The sequence below is a fragment of the Camelus bactrianus genome, chromosome 12 (genome assembly GCF_048773025.1).
Source record: "Camelus bactrianus isolate YW-2024 breed Bactrian camel chromosome 12, ASM4877302v1, whole genome shotgun sequence".
NCBI lineage: Eukaryota > Metazoa > Chordata > Mammalia > Artiodactyla > Camelidae > Camelus > Camelus bactrianus.
In genome coordinates, this window is record NC_133550.1 from 16723497 (window position 1) to 16741711 (window position 18215).

Sequence of the window (18215 nt, forward strand, 5' to 3'; positions counted from 1 at the left end):
GGAATGATAAAGAATCAAAGGACTCCCGTGGTGTGGGAAAAATGTCACAATATATGAAGTCATTCATTTATTCAGTGAGCATGTAACAGACACAGAGTGGGTGCTATTGCTAGACACTAGGAATGTCTGCCTGCCCTGAAAGAGCTTATGCAATCTGATGATTCATGATATGATGATAGAGATATGTTGGAACACTACGTGCCCCCGGACATGTTCTCATCGAATTTGGAGAAGTCATGAAAGAGGTGACCTGTAACCCTGGTTTTAGTAGATGAGTAGGAATTAGCCAGCTAAGAGGAAGGGGAAGATCCTCTGTCACTAACAGCGTAAATTTTTAGGAAAAACTTTAAAATGTCTGTATTCACATTTGCCCCTCTTCCCCGAGAGAGAGGAGGAGAGAGCAGATGTGTGTTTCTAAAGATCTTAGAGGAGGGGGCCAGGGATAAGGTAGGAGCTTCGTAGGTGGGGAGGACACAGGTGGAGGCAGAAGTTTAGAAGCATTTTGAGTAAGGAGGTGGAAGTAGATGACAAGAGAATTATGGGTTTCTCTAGCTACTAAGGGTAAGGCAGCCTCAAGCTAGCCTCAACTCAGTCTTCTTTACTCTCTCACTTCTCAACTTCTCACAAGGGCATCGGAATGGCATGGGATTCCAAGTCCAAGGCCAGATTCAGTTCCAGGGCCTCTATTTACCAGCTATAAGAACTTGGACATATTATTGAACTTCTTTTAGTCTGTTTATTCATCTATGCAATGAGAATAATAATATCTCCCCCCCCTCACAGTGTTGTGAAGGTCAAACCAGATAATGGATGTTAAAATACATTATAAATTATAAAGCACTATAAAAATTTTAGTAACTATTATCTAATAGGTAGCTAAGTCTTGTTGATTCTACCTCAGGTGTATCTCTGTTGTAGACTGAATTGTGTCCTCCCTAAATTCATACATTGAAGCCCTATGCCCGAGTGTGACAGTATTTGGTGACAGGGCCTTTAAGGAGACAATTAAGGTTAAAGGAGGTCATGGTGAGGCACTAATTGGATAGGATGGTGTCCTTATTAAGAAGAGGAAGAGACACTAGAGCCCTCTCTCCATGTGAGTGCGGAGGAAAGGCCACGTGAGGGCCCATCGAGAAGGCAAACACCTACGAGAAAGGGAGAGAGGTCTCACCAGAAACCAACCCTGATGGCACCTTGATCTTGGATCTCTAGCTTCCAGGACTGTGAGAAAATAAATCTCTGTTGTTTAAGGCACCCATTCGCTGGTATTTTATTACAGCAGCCCGAGCAGACTAATGTAATCTTTTCCCCCAACTTCACTTCTCTTCATCCCCCCATCCTGATTTTGTTCAAGCCCTATCTTCTCCATATCATCTCTGCAGACCTCTCTGCATTCTCAAATGCCACTAAAGGAATCCTTCCAAAAACTATACTTAAAAACTGTCTAGGACACAGGACTATCTACAGCATGATCACGAGACCCCTCTGGACTTGATTCACTTGCCTTTCTAGCTTTGTCTCCTGTCCTCCCACTACATATCCTATGCTCCAGCCTTACTAAAATTCTTACCCTTCCTCTGACATTCCACACTCTTTTACAGCCCTCCATTTTTGCCTGTACCCTTCCTCCTCTCTGAGCTGCCTTTTCCCCTTCCTGATCACCCCTCCTTCCATCACCTTCTCACCGCACTGTCTCAGTTTTTCCACTGGCACATCTATTTCTCCTTCAGCCCAGACTTGAGTGTTAATCTACTCCCCAGAGCCTTCAGCAGCACTTTGCACACCCCTCTATTACATCACTTATCACACTGTTCTGTAAACATTATTTTGAGAGTCTTTTCTACTAGAGTCTGAGAACCTGAAAGACACCTATTCATCACTGAATCTTCCTTTGTACTTGAAACAAAACAGGTACTGGATACATATGTCTTACATAAACAAATAAGAAAAGCCCACAGTCCAGACAAGACATACACAAAAAATTGAACAACAAAAGGCAGTAGAGGAACCATGAGTTATATATCGGGTATCCTCCACGGCACCTAGCCCAGTGTCTTGCATGCAGTAGACTCTAGTAAATGTTGCTGAATTAAGTTCCAAAGAAAAAGTAGAGAAAGTAAGAGTCACGATCATTTAAATCTGGGAGAACTCCAGGATGGTATTTAAAACCTGGTACCCACTAATGTAATGCCAATGATCCTATCTGGTGCCTTCAAACTTGCTCTATCCTCCTCCCCCTCTCTTCCTTACCTCCCTTGCTCTAGACTCTGAGATCTTTGGAAGTTGGGGTGGGGGTGGGGGGTTGTCTCTTCCTCATCTTTGTATCTTGCATGCTTTCTTTATGGACTGGTATCTAGCCAGATGCTTTACACATGATAAGCATCCAGTAGTGTTTGTTGCTTTTTGTTAAAAACCAGTGATTTTGCTGAACCTGGGGGAGATTTGAATAAACCACATAGAAGAAAGCAGAAATCCAGATCAGGGACCCGGCAGGAGTTATTTGTTTCCTACTGCTGCTCTAACAAATTACCATAAAGTTGGCTTAAAACAACACAGATTTATTACCTTACAGTTCTAGAGGCTAGAAGTTTGAAAATAGGTCCTACAGGGCTAAAATTAAAGTGTTAGGGCCACATTCCTTCCAGAGGCTCTAGGGGAGAAACTGCTTCCTTGTCTTTTCCAGTTTCTAGAGGCTGCTGCATTCATTGGCTTGTGCCCCTGTATCACTGTCACCTCTGCTTCTGTTGTCACATCTCCTTCTCTCATTCTGCGCCTTCTGCCTCCCCGCTTCTTCCCCTTTAAGTACCCTTGTGGTTACACTGAGCCCACCCAGATAATCCAGGATTATCTTTCCATCTCAAGATTCTTAACTTAATCTCATCTGCAAAGTCCCTTTTGTCACATAAAATAACATATTCACAGGTTCTAGGGATTAGGATGTGAGCACCTTGGGGAGCCATTATTCTGTCTACCAGGACAACCAAAGCTGAAGACACAAGAATAAACGCACAGCTAATGTTTGGAGATGGAGCTTTCCAGCTGAAGCAAAGTGTTCATGAATATTAGAGCCAAGTAAGACAGGAAGAATAGATTGAGGAGGCACTGGGGTTTGGAGATGATATGGATAATTAAACCCAGATTAAGTTTTGGCTTTATCCTGCATAAAGTAAGAAAGCTTTGAAGGTAGGTGAGCAGAGAGTTAATAATGAAAGAAGTAATTTAGCAGCCTCCAGAAGACCGTAGAGTATGTAAATTTGGTGGTCAAACAAGACCAAAAATAAAAGGTTTGGGACCAAGAGATCACACAAGGGTGAATACCTTGCTGTTTACTGTCTTGTCAAGTCTCTGCTAGATGTTCCTTAAGCTTCCATAATGAATGACTGATGAATTATTTCCCCTTTTGAAGTCTCAATTTTTTTTCTAGTGTTAAGTCCTCAGTTGTGTTATAACTCATCTGTCCTAGAAGAGTCTGCTACAGCAATTGGGAAAGTGCGTGTTTGGGGTGGCGGCGGCAGGGAGGAAAAGAGGGGATAAGATGTGAGTTAATTGATTTGTCCAACCAATTGGAAGAGGCTGACCTCGGCAGTTTCAATGGTCTGCAAAGACAGGGACTCCACTTTTTGGTTGTAAGCAATAGAAACCTAACTCAGACTGACATGCAAAAAATTAGAATTTACCAGCTTTAAATTCTCCAGTCTCGTACATATCCAGTTGCCTAGTGGCTACCTCTACTTGGATGTCCAATCAGCAAATCAAACTCAACATGGCCAGAATGCTATTCCTGCTCTTCCCTTTCTGGCTCGCCCTCATCAAATCTAATCCCCCCACAATCTTTCTCTATTTCAATTAATGAAAACTCCACCTTCCCAGTTGCTCAGCTCACATGCTTTGGAGTTAACTTTCATTAACCTTCCACATTCAAATTGTCAAACAATTCTATTGGCTCTACTTTCAAATCCATCGAGAATCTGACCATTTCTCTCTACTTGTACAGCTACTACCCTCCTCCAAACCACCATCATCTCTCACCCATATTATTGTAATAGCCTCCTAACTGGTCTTCCTACCCATGCCTCTATTCAGCTTGTTTTCAATGCAAGAGCCAGAAGCTCCTTTAAAACATAAGTTAGATCATGTCACCTCTCTGCTCAGAATCTTCCAATGGCTACCTATCCTACTCAGAGAAAAACCAAAGTCCTTGCAGCAGCCTACAATGCCCTGCACAATATGGCTTCTGGTTACATTTCTGACCTCATCTTTTACTACTCTTTCCCTTGCTCATTGCACTCCCACCACCCTGGCCTCCTTCCTGTTCCTCTAACAAATCAGACATAGTATGCACCTGACATTCCCTCTGTCTGGATCATTCTTTCCCCAGATAGTCATATGGAGTACTTCCTTTCTTCAGATCTTTATCCAAATGTTATCTTAGCAGTGAGGTCTCCTGTGATTGTCCTGTTTAAAATATTAACCCCCTTCCACCTCTTTCCCCTTTCAGTTTTATTTTTATTTACACTTAATCACTAACATCTATACATTTTACTTATTTAGTTTGTTGTCTACCTCTTTTCCTACCCAGAGTGCAAATTCTGAGAGCAAAATGTATGCCTTTTTTATTCACAGATGTACCTTCAATGCCTAAAACTGTATCTGACATATAATAAGCTTCTTAGTAAATATTTGTTCAATAAATGAATGAAAAGTCAAAGTGATAACTTCAGGCATGGTTGGATTCAGGTTCTCAGCGTGTTATTAAAACTCTCTATCTTTTAGCTTTGCCTTCCTTTTCATTGGCTTTATTCTCAGGCAGTCTTGAGGTGTTATAGTTGATGGCATAACTGCCACCAGCAGCTCCAGATTTACAGCCTTAATGGGAAGAGAATGCCTCTTTCTTGATTATTCCAGTGAAAGCCTTAGAAATGAGTTTTATATTCTGGGCTTAGGTCAAGTGTTAATCCCTTTAACAGTGTCTAAAGGTAGAGGAAGAAAACACTGTAATTGGCCAGGCCAGGGTCATGGGGCCTCCTGGAATGGGGGTGAAGTCACTGAGAACAAGGGAACATAGTCCGCTAAAAGGAAATGGCGTGCTGTCACTTGAAGAAGAAGGAGGTAGGCCTGGCTGGCAGCAACAACAGATGTCCATCACATCATAAATGATGACACACCAGGCAGACCTAGCCCAGAACAGCATTCTCCTGCCCCTCCATTTCCACATCCAATCAGATCAGTCTGAACGCTGGTAAAGTCCTCTCCTAAACGCCTTTTCATCTGTCTCTGTCAGTTAAAGTATTCCCCACCCCTGAATGTCCGGTTCAAATATGATCTTCCTTATGGTGACTTTTTAACAGATGAGGTCTCTCCCCCACTCCTGGGCAGCCCAGTTGTTCCTACTTCTTTGGTAGTTATCTTTTCTCACTATACCCTCTATCTTACCTAATTGTACACATTTTGAGCTGTTGTGGAAAAGGACCGTTTCCCGCGTTTCCCAGCAGACATCTCAACGCCCTCAGCAACTGCGAGGATTAGATACGCACCAAGGCCGCCAGGGCGCGCCAAGCGTCAGGCGCGAGGCCGCCAGGGGCGGGAGGAGCTGTGATTGGCAATTGCGGCCGTCAATCGGGCACAGGCGCGGGCGGGGCGGGGCGGGGCGCCCGGGAGGCCTGTGGGTGAGAGGCGGGGCTTGCATGAATGGGGCGCGCGGCGCGCTGCTGCAATCGGCGCTCGGGGGGGAAGCAGGAGTCCCGGCCGGGAGTGGGTGGGAGGAAGCGAAGTGGGGGGGAAGGGGAAGAGCGCGGGGGGCGGGGAGGGGCAGCGTCGGGACGGCGCGCCTAGAGCGGCGAGGAGGAGGGTGTGAGCCAGAGCCGTGGCCGCGGTGCCGGTCGCTTTGGTGCCGCTGTCCGCTGCGTCGCCTCCCGCCGGACCCCGAGGAGCCCCCGGCACCCCCTACCCAGCAGAGGAGTCGGGACTGGGGTAGCCCGCTCTGAGGGAGGAGCCGGGTCTGAGCGGCCGAGCCCAAGACCCTCGGGCGTGGGGGTGGGGGGCTGAGGCCCCTGAGGGGGCCCCCGCCGCGATGGGCAACCTGGAGAGCGCCGAGGGGGGCCCGGGAGAGCCGCCCTCTGTCTCGCTGCTGCCGCCGCCCGGCAAGATGCCGATGCCTGAGCCCTGTGAGCTGGAAGAGAGGTTCGCCTTGGTGCTGGTGAGAGCTGAGCCTGGTCCCTTCCCCCTCCTACCGTCCCGCCAGGTCCTGGCGCTCTGGGTGGGATTTTACCCGGGTTCCCCAATCTGGCCCAACACTTCAGTCAGGGCCCCGACAGACGTCGGGCCCCAGTGCCTTCCCAGGAACCTCAGAGCAGCCCCGACGGGGACCTCCCGAACGACGCTTCATCTGCTGGACACTTTAGAAGGAGGGGTCCTCAGCCTGGGACCGCCCCAGGATCCAGAATTCTTACTCTTCCCTCCCCCTTCTGCCTCCCTTCCCACTTCTTGCCACTTCCCTGACAGTCTCCCCGGGTCCCTAGAATTCTCATGCCAAAGCCTCTGGCGGGTGCGGGAGAATTCAGAAGCTCAGGGCCAGCCCACCCTTGAGCGTAGGTCCGACTATGACTCTGGCTAGGGAGACTTCCTCTCATGTTAACATGGAGGCTTTCCAGGGAGTGGGTCCTACTCCCAGCCCGGACCAGATGTTTGGGGGAGCGGAGGGGGAATAAAGGGGGCCTGGCAGCTCTTGAAGGGGGTGGAATAAAGAGTGATGCCATTCTTCTTATTTTAAGAACGGCCTGCAGGCATCCTGCAAAGTTACAGTGGGTTTGCCTAAAAGGGCTGAACATGTGGATAAGCCATTTCACTAGTGTATTTTTCCAATTGAAACAATACACACAAACCATCCCGCGTCCTCCTCCCCTCCTTTTTATGTTAAGCCCTAGTGGCTGTTGTGCTTTTTGCCTGTCCTTCTTTTTAGTCTTTCTGTAGGTTCTTAAGTGATCTGTATGCATGAGTTTTTAGAGCTGACTTTGGGATTCTTCTTTGGTGTGGGAATTGGACCTTAATGTCAATGGCTCTGTGGACAGAGAGGATCTGTTGGAGCTAAAAATGAAGTTTTGGAGAAAGAAAGTGAACTAGGTGATGGAACGTTTGCTAACAGAGGTAAATCTTAGAGAAACTTGGGGAAATAGTTCCCAGTTCCTCAAAGAACTCTCTAAGAGGCAGTGTTAATGCTGCAGTTATTGTTACTATGGCCTGAAGGGCTGACTTTGCCTTTGCCTGTAAGGAGGGATAAGCTGTGGACTTAGCAGCCTTATTGGATTTCATCTGCTTTGGAATAGGAAGATTAGATCTGTTGGCATCAGTGAAGCTGTCTAGAGATCCTGGCCTCTCTGATAGTGCAGAGCCTGACATCAGCCCACTGGCACCACAGCCAGATCAGAGAGGGTCCATGGGGTTCCCAGGGGAAGCTGGCACCTCTCTGCCCATTAGCTCTGTGACGGGCCAAAGGGATCTGGGCCACACATCCTGTGGCTCTCTGCATTTCCCCCAGCCTCCTCAGGGCAATGGCGTGACTCAGTGATTACTAATGTGCTGTGGCCATCTCAGAGCCTGAGGAGGAGAGCCTGGGACTCGGTACCCTTGAGAACAAGAGCTCAACTGTTGGGGAAAAGAGTGGGAGGGAATCTGCACTCCAGTGGGGGTGTGAAAATCCCCATCGAGTGGCATGAGGTAGCTACAGAAATTGGAGAGAAAAGGATGATCAGAGGTGGACTGGGTAGGGGGCTACCTTAGGTAGGGGCCCGGCTGTTTGTTGTGAGAGCTCACAACCAGAGTTGATCTTATCCTCATTGGAGTTTGGTTGACAAGTTTGTTTAGTTGGCAAATTAATGGCTTGATATTCACAAAATGCACATGGTATCCTGATTACTATCCAGAGAGCCCGGGTCAAGCCAGGGCCCAGACCACCCACTTGCAAACCTTCCTTTCTATATAAAGTTTTGATTTGTTTCCTTGTGGCTTTTGGTCTTGTTTCTGTGTGCCTGAGCTGTTGCTGCTGGGTTTGAAACAGGGCAGGCCAGGGCTAGTTAGCTAACTTAGAAGAGAAGGGGATTTTACCTCCGTTTTCCAGCACAGGGGAGTCATGCTTTCTTGGGGATTTGAGTTCTTCTCTGGGGGCTCTTAAAGACCCCTCTTTCCTCTGTTCCTGAAACGTGCCCTTTTCCACCATCCTTTGGAAACAGTGCTGGCTGTTGGATGTTTGACCCTGGAATAGGCTCAGGTGTATTTCCTGACAGTCAGGAGAAGCATAGTGTAGTAGGAAAAGCAGGGGCTCTGTCTTAGCAATTGTCTTAACCTCCCTAAGCCCAGATTTCCTCATCTGTACATTGGGGCTAATAATTCGCATCCTGGGAGGATTTTGAGAATCAGGTGAGCCATGTATATAAGGTGCTTGGCATCCAGTAGGTACTCAATATAGATTAGTTTCGTTTCTTGATTGTGTAAAAGAGTCAGATAAGTTTCTCCATTTTCACCATTTTCTTTCCCAGATTGTCAGCTTCAGTATGATTGATCTGGTTTATGTAAAAGCTATTTGGTGGTTTTATTGAGATGATGTGCTAGTGTCCTGGCTAAACATATGGATTTTCAAGTCAAAGTGGGCTCAAGTACTGGCCCCTCTTAGTCTCCAGTTAGAAAAGTGACTTCAAGCAAGTTACTTAACCTCTTTGAGTCTTAGTTTCCTCTTATAAATGGAGATAATAATAGTATTTGCCACATGAGGTTATTGTGTGAATTTAACGAAATTAGAAGTCAGGTACTTAGTGAGCAGAGTCTGACATCTACTATATGTTTAGTAAATGGCCATTTAAAAATTTGTAGCTTTTAGCAGTGACTCAGGTCTAAGATCACTTGTGTTCCCAAAAAGGCATTTTAAGTTCAGAAATCTCATGAAACCAATTACTGCATTCTGTATAGCCAGTCTCAGGGTATGCTGCTGCTGTCACATAGAGGGCTTCCCCAGTCCCAATATATCTATGGAAAACCCCCCTGAAAAGCACCCTGGCTGGGGAAGTTGTATCATTGCTGAGTCAAGACCACAGGCTCCTAGCTTTCTAGTGCTGACATATGATCTGATCCACAGCCTGTCAGCTGAGGTTGGAGAACTCGAGGTCTGAAGCTATGAGGTGATTTGTGCAGGACATTGATCCCAAGAGTCCTAACCCAACCCAGTGCCCTAATCCAGGGCTTCCCTACTGGTATGCTGGGATACTGACCCCCTCAGCCCTGGGGGCAGCTGAGGTCCAGGATCAGTCCCCTCTGGCCAGATCAGCTTCCAATATTTACCCAGTTTACTGTACAAATAGTGTTATTTCCTAGTTGTGCCCTGATATTAAAAAGATTTGAAACTACTGTTTCCTCTGGATCCTTTGTTACCCCCTGTCTTGGCAGCAGCCTCCATTCTCTTGAGGACTGAGAAGTTTAGGATGGACAGTTATTGGAATTCCTCTTTATTAATTCTTGTATGAGAGCTGATCTCTAGTCTGGCAAAGCCGCCCTCTGTAATTTGGTCCAGACTAGATTACTACCCAACCTTAGTTACCCAGAAACTAGTATACTGGCCAGTACTGGCCTTTCCTTAGATAGAGAGGGGAGGCAGAGGGCTTTAATGGTTTAAGAGGATAGCTGCCTGCCTTTGCTGGGTTTGCACCCTGATTTTTCTGTTTGCTGGCTTATTACAAATTTGAAACAAAGTCTAAAGTCTGATGCCAGAAAAAGCTCTGAATATCCCTCAAGAGGAGGCTCTCAGGGCATGAGGATGGGGTTGTGTGATAGGCTGTCCCTGCCGTGGCTCCTCCTTTCACATTTCCCTCGTGATGACTGATGAGTTGCGGTTTTGCTGTAAGTGTAGCATTGATGTGGGGGCTAAGCTGACCTGGGTGCTAGTTGTCAAGAGCCTTTGAGGGGCCTCCTTTGACATAGAAAGGGGCTGGGAAAAACTTGGACTAAATATCAAGTTCCAAATCGCCATGATGGAAATGTTTTTCCCAGCTCTGGGGATTGTGGTGAATTAGTTCAGGCTGGAATAAGACTTGGGGGAGGGAAAGGGCCCTTGACAGCAGCTGGTCAGAGGAACCCACTTGTTTAGAGACCCCACTGAGAAGACCCTAGGCCACAGAGAGGAGCCTCATTCCTTGACCTTCCCCTGTGACCCTGCTTTAGACTGGGGGAGGTGTGGGGAGTAGGTGGGAGGGAGATGAAACTGCTGCGGTGGACTCCTTGTCATTGGGAATGTTTTCATTGCTCATTGGGAGACTCTGCTTTTTTTCTTTTTTCTCTTAAAGTAATACTCATTCTCTTTAAAAAAAAAAAAAAAGTGTGGGCAATTTAAAAATTAGAAACGATCAAAGATTTAGATTGAAGAAAAAAATCCATATTTTCTCCATTATTTTAGCAAATGGAGACAATGTGTTTTAAAACCTTTCAAATTTTTTTTGTCTACATAGGGTTTTGTACAGTGTTGCAATAGTAGCATGTATGTGTAGGTATGTGTACAAACACATATATATATCCAATTTGGCTCCTTCTCCCCCGCTTTTGTTATTTCATTAGTTTTTCCAGGGTAGTCTTTGTAAACATTTTTAAATGCTTGTACAATGGTCTGTAAAGTAAATGTTCCATTGTTTACTTAACTGTCCTCCTATTGTTGGACATTTAGGCTGTTTGCTTCTGTTTGCCATGGCAAACAATGCTATAATGAACATCTTGGTGTACCTTTTCAATAGTTAGTTTTCCTTAGGATAGAAACCCCAAACTGAAGTTGCTAGATTGTAGGATATAATGTTTTAAGGTCCTAAGTATGTATTTCCAAACGGTTTTTTAAAGAGATTAATGCATGTGAGTGTCCTTTTAGCGAGGCAGGAGGATTAAGAATAGCTTTTCTCCAGATTATGGAAGTAAGACATGTTTATTAAGCAAATTTAGAAGTAAAGAATATAAAAAGTATAAACTATATAGAAAAGTATAAAGAGAATTAAAATCACCTGTAATCTCTCCATCTACTATTAACATTTTAATGTACTTATTCACGTTTTAACAATTAGAGTCATACTGTGCATATTGTTTTATAAACTGACTTTTAATTTCACTATTTTAAACATTTTCTCATTTGTTTAAATATTTTTCAGCATCATGATTTCATGGCTGCAAAGTACTACAAAATATAGTATTTTATTACCACCTTATCTTATATTTTTCTCTTTGTTGCTACTGTAATTAACACTGATGACTATCCTGTGCGTAAATATTTGTGTGTATCTCTGATTATTTCTTTGCGATAAATTGCTAGAAGTAGAATTATTGGACCAAAGGTATATGCTTTTTTTAAATTGTAGTATAATAATGTGGTTTTTCAAGGCCTTTGAGAAGTATGCCTTCTAAAAATGTTGTATCAGTTGGTTTTTCCATGGATAATGTGTCTCCCTTTCTCTGTAAGCGAACTAGTACTGAATGGTTTAACTTTAAGAATTTTTGTCAATTTAATCAGTGATAAATGGTATTTTGTTTTACTTTGCATTTCTTTTAACATTTCATCATAAGTGTTTTGGCCATCTTTTGTCTGTTTCCTTTGCTCTCTGTTGGGGATTTATTATATATTCATATTTCTATGTAATTCATTCATTATTGTAATGATTCATTCATTATTTTATATTCACATTTCTATGTAATAAAGGTATACATTTTCCACACTTTTTCATTATAAAATATTTTTCAGAGCACATATAACTATTATGTAAGATTAAAATAATAATAAAATGGATACTAGTGTATCCACTGTGGAGTTCTTAGAATTACTTCCTGCCGCATAATTTCTCCTCCCTGCTGTTTTATCTGTGATGAAAAAAGTCCTTTAGCTCAGGACTTATTGGGTCTGTTTCTGCAGCTGGGACAGTCCAGGTGGCAGCCACACCAGTGCTTCATAGCTCTGTCTGTGGGGAAACAACCGCTACAGCTGGTGAGAACAGGAACTGATCGTGGTGGAAATAGCTAATCTTCAATGAAGTGAAAAAAAGAAGCCAAGGTAGAGAGGAAATGAGACCACAGATCCTCCCGTGCCCCTGAGGTTGCCTGGGAAGGCTGGTCAGAGCCGGGGCCCTGGTTCTGTGGTCAAGACCAAAGTATCTGCCCCAAAGCTGGCTACAGTCAGCCCAGGGCACAGCAGCGCTGGCTGCCTGAAGTCAGGGTGTTATCTGGTCAGCCAGGCTGGTCACCTCCATTCTGGGGAAATGTTTCTCCCAAGTCTGAGCTGAGCTGATGCAGTGCCAGGGAAAGGCCAGAGGTTCATTCCAGTTCGGAAATGTACTTCAGAGGAAAGGAAGGACCTTTTCCTTTGAAGATAAGAGAGGGTGCTGTCTCCACGCAGCCCCCGCCCCGTGCTCCTTGCTGGGGACTTTAGGGCCCCCTTTCTGAATAACACCATATGGGAACTTAAGGGCTTTAGGATTGTCATCCATGAAGAAGAGAGTTCCAGAATAGAGATAAACTAGGCAGCTAGAATTCCTGAGTTCCCATTCCCAGTCTCTCTTTTGTCTCCCTCAGCAGAGCCACATTTTTGTATCCTGTTTTCCTTACACAAGGAAGAATGCATCCCACAAGAAAGATGTAGAGGTGGCAAGCTGCCCCTCTGTCCTCGAGATGCTTTGGTTGTCTTTGCCTGCCACTCTCCTCTCTGCTTCTTCTTTTCATCTTTCAGAATCCTCTTTCCAGATTCTCTGATCCTTTCTGTCTTCCATCACCTCACCACAAAGTTGAGGGGTGGAAGTTTGTGTGTTGGGTGGATAGGGTTCTGGGGGAACCTTTACTGATATGCACCCTCTTCTCAATTTATAAAGTACTTTGAGGTCCTTGAAGGGTATTCAGAATCACAAGAAGATGGCCGAATTATTTACGTGGCAAATTTTGCAAGCAGAAGAAGGAGTTAGGCTGTTGTACCCGTGGTGGTTCAATTCTTGTCCTCATCTCTTTCCCTTGTCCCCTCCCCATCTTTTACCACCTTCTCATCCTCACCCAGGTTATTGCCAGGACTCTGTGGGCTGGTGGCCCTGCCTCTGACTCCCTAAAACATTAACAGGGAAGGGATATATTCTCTTCCTCCCCTGCTTGCTCATTTCTACTCAGATGTAGACTGGAGAATATCATAGCTTCCTCCAACTGCTCAGCCCCTCTTAAAGAGCTGGGCATGAGCCTGGTGTCTGGGTACTTTAGGAGATGGTTATCCTGTTTTAAGAACTATCTACAGCTTACAGCAGTTAGTTTCTGCTCAGTTTTTACCAGCTTCCTTGCAAGGAGCTGGGGAGCCAGTCCCTAGATCGACCCAATATTTCCCATGAAACCTTAAGAAAACATCTGTCCTGGATGGAAGTAGCTGATTTGAGACTCTTGCAGGCTAAGGATGTTTTGAAAGAAAGAACATTAGTTTTGGAATCAGAACACTCGGGTTCTGATCCAGCTTTATAAACTCTTCTTTTCCCCAGCTGAATGACCTTAGGCAAAGCCAATTTCTGAGCCAATTTCATCCTTATGAAATGGGTGATGATAATACCTACTTTACAGGGTTTTGCAGTTGTTTAAAGTAGACAACATAGTAAAAATGCTTTATAATCTATAAAAGCTTTACAAATAATATTTATAGATTATAGTGGGCATGTACGTTACCCACTATACCACCTCTATTCCTGTAAGTTAAAGTGGTTTTCAGCTGATGGCGGTATCGTCCCAGGAGGGAGTTTTTGGTGAAAAGTGAGAATGCTTTGGTTATCCTAGTGACTAGGGGTGCTTCTGGCACTTAGTGCCCGAAGGCTAGGAGTGTTGACCATCCTGTGGTGTTTGGGTCAGTCCCACACAATAAAGAATGATCCTACCCACATTGCTGATAGCATGTCTGCTGAGAATTAACTTCTGTCAATCTGTACCTCAATCGACTTGAGTCGCAATTGGGGATGAAACTTCAAGAGGAGTAAAAGTAAAGGCAGGGCAACAGTTTTTGGTGCTGTCTTATTTTCCCGTTTCCTATTACACCTTCAGTCAAGAGGTGGACCTCCATCTTCTTATTACATCTTTCTGTAGGTTTAAGAACTGATTCCCTATTCCCTCTGTACTGTAGGTTCTATCCTAAGACTTATCAAGAAGCAGTTTGGGGTATACATGCTTCACTGCTGACTTTTACTAACCCCATTAGCTCCTCAAGCTGGGGTAAAGTTCTTTTAGTTTGAGAATATATTTGAGAGCTCTTTCAATAATGCTTCTGGATCCTTTGGGATCTAATTAAACCTGTGACCCCTAGTTCTTTGCACACATACAATACTTTGGGGGTTTAAAACTCATTCTTAGATCTGCCAGGGAATCCCTGGCTTTGGGCCTAGAGGAAGGAAGAGCTGGGTGAGGAGAAGCCACTGCAGTAGCTCCTTAATACAAACAGTACCCAATATTTTTATAAGGGGAAGGGAGCCCTGGTTGCCAGTTCAGATAAAATGTTGCCTCTGCTGCAGTTCCAAAAAAGGGAGCTTGTTGAAACTTGGTTGACTCCCATTCAGAGGGAGATATTCTGGCCCCTGGATGTCTTAATTTAACTTTGACTAAGGATACTTTTTGGTAGGATCTGCCCCTTTGAGCCAGAACTTCCAGGAAGATCCAGGTAGAGATGACAGGATGCACTCTGACAAGCCAGGGGAAGCAATGCCATCTTTGCAGTGAGGTTAGGTCATATCCTATGCTTGCAGGTACCACCCGCCCAAAGCCGCAACTGCCTCCCATAGGCCTAAGGTCTCTGGGAAAATCCAGACAGTTGACTTCCTGGTGTGTGCCTGAAAGGGGACTTCAAACATACAGTCTCTAGCAGTTACTTCTACCCTTACATCCTTTTGCTTTCTACCTTACCCAAAACAAAAACAAAACAAAAAAACCCTATATATTTTTGACTGCTTAGGATATTTCATACTAAAATTTTTGAAGAAAAATTCAGATCTTTTGGGGGCCTTATTTATTATGAAAAAAGATTTTTCAGGACAAGGTTAAAAATGTTTTTTTTTCTGGGTGAGTCTCCCATTTCATCTTTATAGGAATGGCTCAGTTTTCTGGTCTCCACCAAATGCTTAGGTTTAACTTGTATAGGTTAAGAAAAGAGAATTCACCTTTGTTGAGTGTATGCCATGTGCTTTTACATGTGTTTTCTCATTTAATTTGACAACTGTGCTGGAAGGCAGTTATTTCACTTCTGTTTTACAGGTGATGAAAACAGGGCTCAGAGAACCTGGAGAAGGTCTCAGCTTAAATGTCACTTACTTAGACTAAGTAAAATTTTTGTTAGATTTTTTTGTTCATGCTAAAAGATTGCTAGAAATACAGCTTCTAAAAGATGCTTAATCCTTGATTTTATATGTATATTTTTAAATGTGTAGAAAAATGTCTGGAAGGATACAAATAAGACTAGTAACAATAGTTATCTCCGAAATACGTAATAGGAAGAACAGAAAAGTCATAGAGAATTCAGCTTTATAATGTTGACATTTTTTACAAGGAGAATGTATTTATATGTTAATTATAGTATTAAAAGTTAAAGAAAAAAATTCTCAACCTCATTTGAAATCAAGGAAATGAGCAGTTCTCTGATATACTTTTATACCAATTGTCTGGATAAAGTTTTAAAGATCGACAGTGTCCATGTTTGTCATTAATGGTACATTAATACTCCACTAATGGTAGTGTAATTTGGTACAGACATTTTAGAAGACATTCATAGGGTCTGTCAATTTCAAATGTGCCTACCCCTTAACCTGGGCATCTCACTTCCAAGGAAACTGTCCTACAAAACTGTTCATACGTGTGCATGGAAGTGCATGGAAAGGATCCTCAAGGCTGCATTGTTTAGCAGTAAAAACCGGGGGAAAACCTGATTGTCCATTTCCTGTCCAATTCTATTTCTTTTCCATTCATCTAGTTACTCAAGGCAAATATTGGGAGTTATCCTTAATTTTTCCTTCTTCCTTCTCCATACCCAGTCTGTTAGCAAACCCTGCCAATTCCATCCCCCCAAATATGTCTCAAATCTATCTACCCATTCTCCTATCTCTACTACCACTGCCTCAGTCCAAGCCAGTATCAACTCTGGCTTGTATCATATCCAATCAACTGGCCTCCCAACTTCCTCTACTGCCCCTTTCTCCATCCTCCCATCCATTCTCCACAAAGCAGCCAAACTTAAAATACAAGTCAAAGAGCATCACCTTTCTTGGCTTCTCGTTGTCTTTAAAAAAAAAAAAAAAAGCAAACTCCTCACCTTGGCCCTTAAGACTGTGCATTATTTGGCTCCTGCTGACTTCTTAAACCTTACTCACTCCTGACTGCCAGCCTCCACATTAGCCTTCCTTTAGTTCAGGACAGTCTCCCTTCTTCTCACAGGGCTTTTGCACAAGCTGTTTCCTCTCCTGAATTGCCTTGTTCCTGGATCTTCAAATGGCTCAATCCAGTTTATGTATGCTTCAGGGCTCAGTTTTAATAATACCACCTCTCAGAGAGTCCTCTCTTCATTATTATTCTCTATCTTCTCATCCTATTAACTTCTTTTGTATTATTTTCCATTTTAAAATTATTTGTTTAATTACTTGTTTATTATGTCACCCCAGACTGTTGGCTCCATGGGAGTGGAGGCTTTCTGTATGCTTACCACTGTCTAGCCAAATACCCAGCACTGGGTAGATACTTAGTAAATAGTTGTGGCTGATGGGAATCTCCAAGATATGTGTGTGTGTATAAATATAATCATCTAATTCCTCAAACAACTGAAAATGGACTTACCATATGACCCAGCAATCCCACTCCTGGGCATATATCCAGAGGGAACCCTAATTCAAAAAGACACCTGCTCCCCAGTGTTCATAGCAGCACTGTTTACAATAGCCAAGACATGGAAAAAACCTAAATGTCCATTGACAGATGACTGGATAAAGAAGCTGTAGTATATTTATACAATGGAATACTACTCAGCCATAAAAAATGATAAATTAATGCCATTTGCAGCAACATGGATGGCCCTGGAGAATGTCATTCTAAGTGAAGTAAGCCAGAAAGAGAAAGAAAAATACCATATGATATCACTCATATGTGGAATATTAAAAAAAATGGCAAATGAACTTATATATAAAACAGAAACAGACTCACAGCATAGAATACAGACTTGTGGTTGCCAGGGGCGGGGGGGCGTGAGAAGGGACAAATTGGGAGTTCGAGATTGGCAGATACTGACTGGTATATATAAAATAGATAAACAAGTTTATACTGTATAGCACAGGGAAATATATTCAATATCTTACAGTAGCTTATGGTGAAAAGGAATATGAAAGTTAATAAATGTATATTCATATATGACTGAAGCATTGTGCTGTACACCAGAAATTGACACAACATTGTAAACTGACTATACCTCAATTAAAAAAAAAAGAAAGAAAGCAAAAAAAAAAAAAAAAAGAGGCAATTAAAGGGAGACCATAAAATGCTTTATATAGCCACATGTTTGTATGTAAATGTATAGAAAAAGGTCTTGGAGCAACCAACACCAAGCTGTTGGTCACTGTGGTGACCTATGAGGGGGATGGATATGGTTGGGGGCCAAACAGTGACTCCATTTTTATTCTGTAAGCTTTTGAGTTGATTAATTTTTAACAATATGTACCCATGTATTTGTTCTTCCTTTAAAGGAAAAGGAGGAATAAAAATAGGGGAGGAGGGCTCAACTTTTATTGTAAAAAAGAAAGCTCCTCTTTCTTGCTCTCTGCACTGAGCCAAAAGAAGAGAGCTAGAGGGAGAAAGGTCACCAGTGGGGTCATTCCCTGCCCTGTGCCGAGCTTGGCATTAGTTTTTATGGTAGAAAGAACCCTAAGAGATGCTCTTCTGCCCTGAGGCTGTATTTTAAACTCTTAAAAGTAGGCACAATCTTGGTTCCCCAGACACAGCCAGATTGTATATTTTTAGCCTCTTTGATTTCCAAGCCAGTGAAAGCTGCACCTCTAGCCTTAGCAAAGCTGGAGCAGGTGAAGTCAGCAAAGAGAATAAACATGAGCTCTGTGCTTCACTGCAGCTAAGCTTCTCAAAGTCAAGTCAGTTCAGCAGTCGTGACTCCCAGGGAAGCCCTGTTCTCTAGATTCTTGTCTCCCAGAAATGTGGATAGCTAATCATTTTCA

General features: G+C 43.6%; 1 protein-coding gene across 6 annotated transcripts in view; it reads left to right on the forward strand.

Annotated features, from left to right (window-relative positions):
- The first annotated feature begins 5759 nt into the window (after positions 1–5759).
- FMNL3 (formin like 3) overlaps positions 5760–18215 on the forward strand; it is a 51710-nt gene continuing 39254 nt past the window's right edge. For 3 of the 6 annotated variants that reach the window (XM_010964256.2, XM_045523659.2, XM_045523657.2), the window contains exon 1: positions 5763–6196. In XM_010964256.2, the coding sequence (XP_010962558.1) occupies positions 6071–6196 (126 nt within the window). In that variant the 5' untranslated portion in view covers positions 5763–6070. Of the gene's footprint in view, positions 6197–18215 lie in introns of all 6 variants that reach the window. The other 3 variants (XM_045523655.2, XM_045523660.2, XM_045523656.2) reach the window with 2 other exon arrangements.